Genomic DNA, 13218 nt, shown 5'->3' on the forward strand with positions numbered 1-13218 from the left:
GTGGAGGTCCTACTCTTTATGTACACAATGTTAATCATTCACCAACCCCACCACCATCCTCGCTGTGTGTGTCCTGTCCGCAACGTTGAGGTGGACAGTTCCATAATCAGACAGGAGTGTCTTTTTCTGTATGTTTGTGGGCACTGGATTGTGTGACGGACAGCAAATAAACGCAGATAAGACGGTCTTATATTCTGCGTGTGTGTGTGAATATTTAGCGCAGAGTGCTGTTGAGTTAGGAAACAAAGGGGGGGACTTACTTGTCCTCTCTGCACGGGCCACCTGCCCAGCCACGATCCAAGACAGTGCTGTGACTGCAGCTAGAGCCCCTATTTGGAGAAAAGGTCCTGTGGCCTTGAGAGAGAGAGAGAGAGAGAGAGAGAGAGAGAGAGAGAGAGAGAGAGAGAGAGCAAGAGAGAGAGAGAGAGAGAGTATGAGAGAAATAAAAGAGAGAATAGGCCCTATTCATTCAGACAGATGAAGAAAGAAACCAAGGGACAAGGACAGAGATGGCGAGAGGCTAAAAATAGTCACAGAGGATGCTCTACTGCTCTACTGTGTGCCACACCCATTTTAGCCAATGTAGACAGACACCTCATAACGGGGTATAAAAGTGTTATGACTAAAATAGAGTTTTGTAAAATATCCACAACACCAAAATCGGACATCAAGCTTTACAAAGGCCACAATTAACGCAGCAGAAATCAATGCAAAGTGACAAGAATATCTCAATAGTGGAAAATCTCTCAAAAATGTATGATGCAAATCTATATTTAGAGTTATATACAAAACCCAAACGTGTCCATTTAGGATATTTAACGTGTTCTAAATCCTGAATCAAGTTTTCTATCCAAAAAGATTATAACAATAATAATGTTGCTCTAATACTGTATCAAGAACTACACAAAGACGTGTTCCCGGCTTGATTTTTATTTTATTTTATTATTGTGCATTATTTTGTGTTTAGCTTTTGTTGATTTTCGACTTCATAGTTTTTTTATTTTATTTGTGTGCATTATTATTGTTGCATATTTTGTATTCTACTTTTGTCTTTTAAATGTTCAAAATAAACATTCGTTAATTCATTCATTCAAAGGTATAACACGTGTTCCAAGTCTAAATGGGATACAAAATAAAAATATTTTTTTAAATCACAGAATTCTTATCATAACCACTTAAACCCTATTGCTCATTATTTAGTTGACCAGGGTCATTTTTCGCTCAATCTCTTGAGCGAAAATGAAGGTGTTGTTCACTGTGAACTTGTAAGATCTGCTATAATGTTCACAGAATGTTGGCCCCTGAATAGGGACACCAGGGTTCAACTGGTTAAAGTGATAGTTCACCTATTTTTGACATGAAGCTGTGTGAAATACTTGCCATTAAAAGAGTGGTTACAAATGTATTAATCCATTACCAGAGTCCCGTGGTCAGAGTTCTGGTCAGTTTTAGATGAATATAAAGTAGTTCCGGTGATTTGGCAGGGGCTCATGGCCCAATCATTAAAAATAGATGAATCCACAAAACTAGCTTCATTTGTATTGTTGACCTATTTCTACCAAATAGACCAACTTTCGTTCAACTTTGACCCCTCTGTCACATGGTACTATTTTTTGTGTCCAGTATCACTACGCCGCTGCAACGTATTTCCCCAAAACAAGGTGCTTTGCAGGCAGCTGATCAGAACGAAACCTCGCTCTATATGGTAGAAATAGGCCAACAATACAAATGACCCTAGTTTTGTGGATTCATCTATTTTCAATGATTGGGCCACGCCAAATGGCCCCCACCCCATTGGAACTACTTAATATTCATTAGAAACTGACCAGAACTCTGACCACGGGACTCTGGTAATCAATTAATACATTTTTAACCACTGTTTTAATGGCAAGTATTTCACACAGCTCTATGTCAAAAATAGGTGAACTATCACTTTAAGTTCTCTTCATTTAACAGCCTGTAAACAAGTCATTATTTAAAGTCAGACAACTTATTTCAGGGCGGGATGCTACTTTGGGGGTCAGTTGATATGCTGTATTTTTACTGGAACAAGCCTTCATAGTGGTGCTTCCTTCCCTGTGTTATGTATTTACCTGCAGTGATATGGGGACAATGTCCCACTCCTCCCCCCACGTTTGGCTGACAGAGATGACTCCGCCCACAGTGGTGAAGAGCGCACCCACAACACCAATCTGTGTACACACAAAGAGACAGAGAAGATTAAACGTGCACGCCTGGCTTTCCGTTTTCAACCTTTTTCACATCAAGGTCCCTTATTTATTCGGCATTTGAGCCACGGACCACCGTTTGATGAGATTTAGCCTCTCAGATCCAAAGATTAGAAAATGTTGTTGTCGTTGGATGAGATTTTTTCCACAATTCCGTGCTGTACTTGATGTTGGTACCATTAGGGGAGCTAATAGGCAAATGTTGACTTCTTGTAAATTAAGTAATGCAGATGTTAAACAATTACGGGTCCATTTGGTTTCATTTTATGCTCTCAAGAGTTAAAGATCTATAAGGGTCATTTGGTTGCCTGCAATGTGTCACCAACTTTATCCAGTGCAGTCAGTAGTCACTGTGCTTGCTTGTCTAATATCCACGACCCATACAAGTTGGTTCAGATTCTATTACCTCGGGAGCCCGGTTCTGTTTATAACACCTGAGTGAACCAAGAAGACCCGTACTCAGTGCTGATTAGGAGGAGACGCAGCTGTGTAAAGCTTGATTTGTGCTTCGCCGCATGGCGGTGTTGTGTATGGGAAATAGCAGACATACAAGCTCACAACGCGGTACGTTTCGACACATTGTGAACTTGTAGGTCCCCCACACGCACACCCTGACAAATTACACAGGCCTGTGTGTATGCGTACACAGTGCACATGCACACACAGCGTTTAACATACAAACACACATACGCAGAACCCCCCCCCCCCTCCCCCCTCCCAGCTGAACAACAGCATCACTGGACGCGTCATTTACTGGAGCCTTCACTACTCCCCTGGGTCGACATGAACTGAACCGAGCGCTCCGAGTTCACAAGTTCACTCGCGTACTAGCAAAACACACAAAATTACACACACACACACACACACTGACACATACAGGCATGCAGGCACACACGCACACAGAGGCAAGAGTGTAAACACCAAGGTTACCGTATTTTCCGGACTATAAGGCGCACTTAAAAGCCTTTAATTTTCTCAAAAAACTACAGTGCGCCTTATAGTCCAGTGCGCCTTATGGATCATTCATTGACATTGACATTCCCTTTAGCACAGCTCCATCTATTGGATGCATAACGCAACGGTAGCGTCTATTATGTGCGCCTTATAGTCAGGTGCGCCTTATATATGAAAACAGTTTGAAAATAGACCATTCATTGACAGTGCGCCTTATAGTCAGGTGCGCCTTATAGTCCAGAAAATACTGGTATATCGTTTTTGCATTTGTCATTACGTTTGAGCTTTATTTAGTTTTGAGTTTTCAATTTCAAGTGTTGCAGTTTTTTTTTACCTAAAATGTTATGTCAATATTCTAGTTTTGGTTATTTTGTAAAGCTTAAGTATGTGTCTTAACTTTGTGTACTGTCTACCAACTATAATAACCTTGGTAGACAGTACACAAACTCTCCCAACACAACACAAGTGCACAGACAGCACAGCACACGCACCTTGTGGAGCCAGTGTAGGTTCAACTGCTGTCCAGCCGCTACGTGGCAAAGTGCTAAGATCTGAAAAACACACGCAAGAACACACAGAACATCATTTGAATACAGGTGATTCTCAAAGCCTGCTGTGATAATCACAACCGCAGAGACCATTTCCAATGTTCGTTCGTGCACACACACACAGGCGCGCACACAGGCGCGCACACACGCGCACACACACAGGGGCGTCACAAGGGGGGGGAAAGTGGGACTGAGTTACTAGGGCCCGCAAGGTGGAGGGGCCTTAATTCTTTTATACTTTAGCTATTGAAAAATAACAGATCTACAAGCTCACGTAATGTATTTTTCAAGCAAACATTTGTAACTCAAATTTTGCTTCCTTGGAACTAAATATTTTTAGATGAGGGTCCGTGGCCAAATACATATACTTTTGGGGGTCCTTCACATGAAAATATTTGCGCACCACTGACATAGAAACTTAGGTTTTTCAAAAAACCTTAAAAGGATATGAAATATTCAAATTTAAAAAATTGCAAATCTACAAGCTTGTGAGCTTGTATATCTGCTATTTTTCAATAGTTAAAGCACATGTGGGGCCCGCCCCGCAGTGAATCCTTGTACCCAGGGCCCAGAATTTGGTGCGACTCCCCTGCACACACACACACACACACACACCCTTTCATGCCTTTGTTTGGTGTGGTGTTTGTAGCACCATGTCGGTGAATATTTGATGAGAAGCACTAACCATTAGAAATGCTATGTAGGTGAAGCCAGCAGCGGTGGTGGCCAGGATGGGGACGGTTCCGTCGCTCCACTGGCCTGAGCGGCTGTACAGGACCCTGGAGTAGAGGAGAGGATGGGAGAGGCTTTTAACCCATTTAGACCCAGAATTAGAAGGATTCAAAAGACACTTAAAAAATCGTGTCAAAATTCTAATGTTCACGACTTTTCAAAAATAGCAGATCTACGAGCTCACAGCGCGGCACTCGGTGCCGCGCTGTGAGCTTGTATATCTGCTATTTTTCAATAGTTAAAGCATAAAATAATGATACACAAAATGTGTACCCGTTCTAAATGGGTTAATAACCCATTTAGACCAAGACTTATTTAATGCTTTAACTATCGAAAAATAGCCGATATACAAACTCACAGCGCGGCATGGCGCTGCAAGCTTATAGATCTGCTATTTTTGAGGGGTCCCTGGAACGAAATATTTAGAAATGGCTGTCCGTGGCCAAATAAACATAATTTTGGGGGTCCTTGACATGAAAGAGTTTGAACACCACTGACATAGAAACATTTTCATGTCAATGTCGACCACATTCATTTATCTATTTATGCCCGCGAACCCCCATCTGAACATATTTTGTGCCAGGGACCCCCCCATCCAAGATTTGTATGTTAAAATGTTTCAAAAACTGGGGGCGCCCGCTGGCCTACCGGTCCAGGCGCATACCACATAGGCTGACGGCTGGTTCAAGTCCCGATCCCGACTCTACAGGCCCCCATTGCTTGCGACACGTTGTGATCGGCCGTTTTAAAATAGCCGGTTTATATGGGGTTAAAGGTTTTTTTTTCTTCATGTTAACACATTTTGCTGGGGACCCCCTGGAGCCCCCCAAGGACCCCTGGTGGTCCCCCGACCCCAATTTGAGAACCACTGAACAACATACCTTGTATCATCAATCATAAGCTTATAGTACACAGAAAAGTCCTTATATTCTGAGAGTTACACACGTCCATTTGGTTAGATTTGTACACTCTCCGTAATAGAAAAGTGTAAATGAACACTGAGGATTTTACTGTGTAACGGTTAGGAGATCTAAGGAAGATGAGTTTGCCGTTTGTGTGTCATGTGCATAACCTTCAAGGTTCAAGGTCCTTTATTGTTACAGTACGTCTTGTGTACAGGTGTACTGTATGTTATGGTAATGGACAGTTGGCAGCCTTATTTACAGGGAACACATTATAAAAGCCTCTGTTAATTTAACAGAGTGTGAAAATGTACCAAAATGGCCAAAGTACCCTAATGGTTATGGTCCATTTGGTTCCATACACATACAGTGAAATGATGTACCTTTTGTACACTCTCCGAGTGAAATGAACACTTAAGACTTTACTGTGCTAGAAGACATGGGGAAGATCAGGTCACCTTCTGTTCTTCAGAGATTAAGGGGAGCCAGGCTATCAAAGATCCCTCACTACCGATAAGTCAAATCTAAATTCAGTTCAGTTGCTAGAACAAAATAAAAAAATATATATATGCTGACTTCTAAGAAAATCCTCATATCCCACTCCCAATATGAAGGAGCGCTCTACAGTCTTAGCATTGCTACTCTCTGGATCTCTGAATTGTTTGACAATCAAGACTTCCTTAAGATGCCAAAGCCTCAGTGGGGTCACTCAGTGCCAACTGAGATTTACTGCAGAGGAAACTCACTCCTGCAAAACACCCGGGTCACACAAAGAAGACAGAAAGGTTAGGGCAACGCACAGCTGCAGAACACCGGGGTCAGATAAAGAAGACAGGAGGGTTAGGGAAACTAAATGTTGCAGTGCACCGGGGTCACATAATATAAAGAACACAGGAGGGTTAGGGACACTAAAGGTCTTTACACACTGGGGGTGTGTAAAGTGTAAAAAACACTTTTTTTTTTTACTCATAAAGTCAATGCAAGCTTCCACACCGGCAACGAATTTCCACTGAGCTCTGGTGTCAAATTTTGCACCATATTGCAGACATTCGCCTCGCGCTGCGAGGTGTTGTGAGCTTGTAGATCAGCTATTTTTGGCAAAGAGGTTTGGTGTAGAGGGGAAAAAGAGCAGCCTAAGTACATAGTGAAAGGTCAACTTTTTTTTTAAGTATTGACGGTTCAAGTGGTTAAATATCTGAAAACACAAATTGACCTGAATCCAAAATACACTGATGATTGTGCTGTCAAACAATGACACTATATGGTATCTATGGGTTGTGGGGGTCCCTGCTTCATCTCTCTCTCAGCTAAGGGGTCCTTGGCCTGAAAACATTGAAGACCCTTGTCATAGAGAATAGGTGGACGGAACACAGGGAGAGGCAAAAAAGAGGGAAAGAGGAAGGAGAGCCAACACAAAACAAGGCGGACGAGGAGGAGGAAATGGATGACATTGAGCATGGTGCGCTGACAGCAGGAGGAGATGGGGGTGATAGGTGGAGGAGGAGATGGGGGTGATAGGTGGAGGAGCACTAGGGGGGTAGAAATACGCAGAGAGAGAGAGAATGACCTTGAGGGGTGGGTGTGTGGGTGATGTGATGTTGTATATTAGTCACAGTCTATCTTTATTGTATAAATCATTGCTCTCTAATACGACTTCCTTTTAAACAATTTCAAGGTGAGTTTTCAAATATGTTGTAATCTTTTTCAAAAATTAACAGATCTACAAGCTCACAAAGCCTCACATTGCGACACAGTGTGTATTATTTTGTAGATCTACCATTTCCGGTATGTGACACCGTTGTACAACTGAATATAAATAATCCTATAAATAATAATTGCAGACACACCAGGTATCCTTTTAAATGTGAATATTTTAGAAATACATAAATAAAAATCCAATACTTGCTTTTTACTTTCTTTCAGGTTCGGACCAACAGTGTTTTCCCAAAAGAGACGCCAAATCACCTTTAAACTGTCAAGTGCCCAGGGTCTACATTTCTGTCTGCCCATGCGACTAAAGAATTAACTAGTCAACACAGCGCGGCGGGCTGAACCTGACTGACATTTTGAGGAAAGACAGAAATGTAAAAAATAAAAATAACCTTTTCCTGGGGTGTACCGGTAGCAACTATATCGTTGCTGTTGGGCAGAAACCTCAATTTCTCCATAGTGAAATAGGGAAACCTCCATCTTCTCCATAGAAACATATCCATATTTTAATGGATAGCTCGCCGCTCGGGTGGGGCAGTGGTAAAGTTCCTGCCACCACCACGGAGGTCATGGGTTCAAATCCACCACGGTGCATCTGGCTTTGCAGTGCGTCTACATACATGATCACAATTGGCCCGTGTTCAGGGGAGGGGAACCGGGGGGGGGGGGAGGGGAGGGGGAGGGGGAGGGGGGTGAAAATTGGCACTGTACGTAATCCTATACGGGCTGGGGCTGCCAGCAAGGAGTGTAGAACGGGAGGAGTAGGACGAAGGATCTACATTCTACTTGTAGGGGCTCCTCACTGAAGGTGAGTCAGTACAATCACAAATGTGGAAACGAGCCAATTGGGCGTATCGGACCATTATACCATTGTTTTTAATGCACTTACCCTCCCTCCCCCAAGGGCACCCCCAGCCCCTACCCGCTCTCGCATCATCAACCCCTTAACTGCCAATAAATTTAGTTCTCTTTTTAGCTCCTCCACAAATGTCCCAGTTGCATATGACTCCACCAACCATCAGCTTACTCACTTTAACACCATCTGTCAAACCACACTCGATGTAGTAGCCCCATTTAAAAAACAGACTCACTCGTCCAAAAAAGTCTCCCCTTGGCTAAATGACCAGACTCGGGCCCTACGAAGGGAACTAAGGAAAACTGAACGGAGATGGAGGACCTCCAAACTTCAGGTACTTGTTTTTTATGAAAGCCTGAAAGACCTTCTGAAGGGCTATAATGAGGCAGTCTCAACTGCACGTTCACAATATTTCTCCAAACTCATTTCCGAAAACTACCAGAACTCCCGCACCCTATTCAAAACCATAGAACAGGTAGTTGGACCCCCTCAAAACCCTAAGCTACTAGCCTCCCCTGAACGATGTGAACAATTTCTAAATTTCTTTACTGACAAAATCAACTCCATCCGGTCGCAGCTGATGACCACACAGACCATACCATCAGTGCCCAATCCTAATTTCATAGCAACTTCACTCTCCTTTCCCTCCTTCTCTCAAATATCCCTTCCTACTATCCTGAACATCATCGGACAAATTAAATCGTCCTCCTGTCCCCTAGATATTATCCCCACCACCCTCCTCAAAGAGATTCTGCCCACTGTCACCCCTCACATCCTGTCAGTTGTTAATAGCTCCCTGTCCTCTGGCTCGGTTCCTCCATACTTCAAAATGGCTCTGGTCTCCCCGATTCTCAAAAAATCCAACCTTGACACCTCCGCTCTGAGCAGCTACAGGCCGATCTCAAAATTACCCTTTCTTTCGAAGGTGCTGCAGAAGGTTGTCTTCACTCAGCTCATCAGCCATCTTAGTGGCGACAACCTTTTTGAGAAATTTCAATCAGGTTTCCGTGCCCTTCACAGCACGGAAACTGCCCTCGTGAGGGTCGTTAATGACCTCCTTGTGGCTGCCGATATTGGTAAGTCGTCCATCCTCGTCCTATTGGACCTGACAGCAGCCTTTGACACCCTCGACCATGCTGTCCTTATTGACCGCCTGGAGAAGTGCGTGGGCATTTCAGGCACCGCCCTTAAATGGTTTAAATCTTACCTGACCGACAGATATTTTTCTGTCCGGATCGGCAAGTCCACCTCATCCCAAGCCCCATTACACTGCGGAGTCCCCCAGGGCTCTATTCTAGGCCCCATCCTCTTCTCCTTGTACCTATTACCCCTGGGAAACATAATACGTGGCCACAACATAAATTTTCACTGCTATGCTGATGATACTCAGCTGTATCTGCCCATCAGCCCAGAAGACAACCTCAGCAGTATAGCCAACCTCCATTCCTGTCTAGCCGACATTAAAAGTTGGATGTCTGATAATTTTCTCCAGCTCAACGATGCAAGTCCTGGTATTTAATCCGCCTCAAGACTTAACCCCCATAAAGAACCTCCTTGGACCATTACTTCCTAACCTACAAACAACAGTCAGAAATCTAGGTGTAGTCCTAGATCCTGACCTCTCCCTCGAAACCCATGTTAAGAAGGTTGTCCAAACCTCCTTCTATCACCTTAGGAACATAGTCAAGATCAAATCCTTCCTGTCCACCCCCGATCTCACAAAGGTCATACATGCCTTCATATACTCACGCCTCGATTACTGCAATGCCCTTTTTTCCTGTCTCTCCAATAAATCAATCCACCGCCTGCAGCTCATTCAAAATGCAGCTGCACGGCTTTTAACTGGCACTAGAACATTTTACCACATAACACCCGTTTTAGCCTCCCTGCACTGGTTGCCCATCTCGTTTAGAATTGAATTTAAAATTGCACTAATCACCTACAAGGCCATATCCGGCCTCGCACCGTCCTACATCTCAGAACTACTCGAGCCTTATGTGCCTTCACGTACACTCAGATCTTCAGACAAAGGTCTGTTAATCGTGCCTACCTGCAATTCAATTACGTTACAAGGGGTGAACGTGCGTTTTCCTTCAGAGCCCCAACTATCTGGAACTCCCTACCCGTAGAGATAAGGTTCGCTGAATCTCTGCCCCAGTTTAAATCCCTGCTGAAAACCCACCTCTACAGAATTGCCTTCAACCCTTAGCACTCCTGATTTTAATCTCTGCCTTATTACAAATGTTCTATTTTACTTATTTTATTATTACTATTAGTTTTATTACGATTACTAGTATTACTACGATCCTGTGATGTGTTATAATGTTGTGTTGTTATTGCATTTGTATTGCTGATTCTTTGTATTATTGTTTCCTCTGTCAAGCACTTTGTGACTCTGCTCTTAAAAAGTGCTATACAAATAAAGATTATTATTATATTATTATACAATACAACAGCAGTGACAACACTGAATCCAAAATACACTGATGATTGTGCTGTCAAACGATTAAACTATATGGAATCTATGAAAAGGTTGTGGGGGTCCCCTCTTCATCCCTCCGGGTGAAAAAAAAGGGTTACAAAAATCGTTTAAAAAAAACAAATTGGGAAAAGAAAAGGGCATAAAAAAGTAGCTGATCCACAAGCTCGTTTTAAGCCTTTAGATCCACTTTTGAATTTGATTCCTGAAAAGTAACAGTTTTGGACATGAGGTTTCCAGGCGACAGAGACGATATCATTGTAATGTACCTGGTACGAGTGCAGCTGGAGTCCTGCCTTGCATCCCCTGTTCTACATAAAACAAAAGACTGTCTTAAAATGCAGGATGGTGGACAAGTTTAAACGGTTGAAGTATACCTCGAAAATATTTGTAGTCTGAGATGTTTCTAGTGGAATACGTTCTATACATTAGCTCTTTCCTCTGGCTAGTGGCTACAAAGTAAAATCCTCAGTGTTACTTTTTTCCATTTGTATCTCAGAGTGTACAAATGTACATGCAGGACCTTAATCTATAGCTAACGTATTTAGCCATCTTGTTCTGAAAATGCTAAGCGTACGTTTGTAAATGTGTCCTTCAAAAAGGACAGTGAGAGTCTGTGAGATTAATGTAATGATTAATTAATGATGAATTCTGAGTAATGAAATTACACAGAATATTTCTATTATCATTATGATATATTATTAATCCTCATTATAAATAATAAACTACATGAACACTGTATAGCCTTTTTCTCTCTCTCTCTAGTCTAGGATATCCACAGCATTGAAATGGGGTTGGTCCTCTGTGCACTGGGCTGGAGCTGTTTTCTCGCTCACTATTGATTCACGGGTCACACAAATGTAACTGTAACTGTAATTATTCACAACTATGGTATGCACCAAACTACTGGACTATGGAGACTAGATATTTTCTGGGTATTGTGGTGTACTCAATTATTTTTTAATTATGAATTATTCGCTGTTGGATGTTCATTTGTTGTAATTATAGACCAAAATAAAACAAAACATGATTAAAGTAGTCTCACGTTGTCAGTGGATTGCAGATCTCCTCCTACCTATGTGTCTGGGGAAATCTAAATTCAATGTAATTGCTAGAACAGCAGCAAGAACGGCCCAGTCTTAATATCTCTACTTGTTCCCACCTAGTTTGGGCCACAAAAGCTAGAGATTGTCCTCTTTTGAGCAAAGCATTTAGAGACTGACTTGTAAGTCTAGGCTGAAGTTGAAAGCTTTCGTCTGAACTCACCTCGTCATCTTATTGTAGAGAAAGACCAGGAGTCAGGACGAGTGGTTAGGGCACTGGCACATACCACCAGTGGTGTAAAAAGTACTCAAATGTTTTGCTTAAGTAGAAGTATCAATACTGCAATGTAGAAATACGCTGTTAGGGTGCCCTCACACCAAAATACCTATGAGAGTGGAATCCGCGTTCCGCCAATGCATTTCAATGAGAAGGGAGCGTTTTTGCAGAAATCCTCTGCTGGCATGAAACCGCTTCACTCTCATTGAAATGCATTGGCGGAACACGGATTCCACTCTCATAGGTACTTTGGTGTGAGGGCACCCTTACAAGCAAAAGTCCGGAATTAAAAATGTACTTGAGTAAAGGTATTGGCATGAACATGTACTTAAAGTACCAAAAGTAAAAGTACAAAATGTTTGAAAATAGCAGATCTACAAGTCGGCTATTTTCAAATAGCCAAGGTATGGGCCAAAGTGCTTTATGTGTGTTTTGTAATAATATAATTTATATCTGCAAAGTAACTAGTAACTAAAGTATAAAAAAAGTAAGTAAAAGTATAGGAAATTGGAAACACTCAAGTAAAGTAAATATCTCAAAATTGTACTTAAGTACTTGAGTAAATGTATTTAGCTAATTTACACTACTGCAAACCACATGGTATGCGCTCATCAGCGAGTCTCCGTTTGGATTCCGGTCCAACCTGACAATTTGCTTAATATCATCACCCTACAAGGGCGGACTATCTCCTGACAAAATGTACTTTAGGTCGGACCATAACATACATGTAAGTCACATACATGTACATCACAATTACTATATTTTATTTATCTATCATCACAATATTTAATATCAATGGTCTTTTGCCAGGTGTGTGCTCTGAACAAAACACAAATAACTCACATTACCAAATGTAAGCAGACCTGCACGGTAAAAAATACAACAAAATAGCCTTTCTTTGACCCCTTCAGAATGAGATAACAGGGAAAAAGGAATCCTGACAAATTATACTATTAAATATTCTTGTTTGGCGGAGCATTTATGGTACAATTTAGGAATTAAGCCGTGGGGCGTGGGCTGTATACAAATTGTCATCAGGTCGCATTTGGCCCCCGGACCGCATGCCCTACACCTACACTCCTGCCCTACACTCTCTACACTTTTGTTTTACACCTTTAATGTAAAACAAGAAAAATTGCAAAAATGGCAATTAAATATAAAATTATAAATTTCAAATAAAAACTACCAGGTGCCACTCACAGGTTAAGTTTTTGGGGAACATTAACAAACACTGTGAGAGGCAATGTGGGTGAAAATAATTTCCCTCTCTCTGCTATTTCCTCAAACAGTGAAACAGACCTCAATGTACTGTGAGATATTCAATGCTAGGCAATTTACAGTAGATACTACTGACAAAGACTCAAAATGTCCGACGGATGCAATTTTCATATTCTTAAAATAGATGCAACACTGGATGAACCATTGGGGTTATTATGGGCTGTGAGCCTGCGTGACACAGGTCCCGGCCGTAACATCTGGGTGATACTGG

General features: G+C 42.1%; 1 protein-coding gene across 5 annotated transcripts in view; it reads right to left on the reverse strand.

The window, feature by feature from the left end:
• gdpd5b (glycerophosphodiester phosphodiesterase domain containing 5b) overlaps positions 1-13218 on the reverse strand; it is a 117883-nt gene that overhangs the window by 24338 nt on the left and 80327 nt on the right. For 4 of the 5 annotated variants that reach the window (XR_013962243.1, XM_080731270.1, XM_080731269.1 and 1 more), the window contains exons 4-7: positions 4416-4509; positions 3674-3733; positions 2094-2192; positions 261-354 (exon numbers count right to left, since the gene is read on the reverse strand). Coding sequence is in view for 4 of the 5 variants with exons in the window: in XM_080731270.1 (XP_080587396.1) it covers positions 261-354; positions 2094-2192; positions 3674-3733; positions 4416-4509 (347 nt within the window). In the remaining variant the exon portion in view is untranslated. Of the gene's footprint in view, positions 1-260; positions 355-2093; positions 2193-3673; positions 3734-4415; positions 4510-10678; positions 10721-13218 lie in introns of all 5 variants that reach the window. The other variant, XM_080731272.1, reaches the window with a different exon arrangement.

Source organism: Nannobrachium achirus (assembly GCF_963921795.1).
Source record: "Nannobrachium achirus genome assembly, chromosome: 8".
Taxonomy (NCBI): domain Eukaryota; kingdom Metazoa; phylum Chordata; class Actinopteri; order Myctophiformes; family Myctophidae; genus Nannobrachium; species Nannobrachium achirus.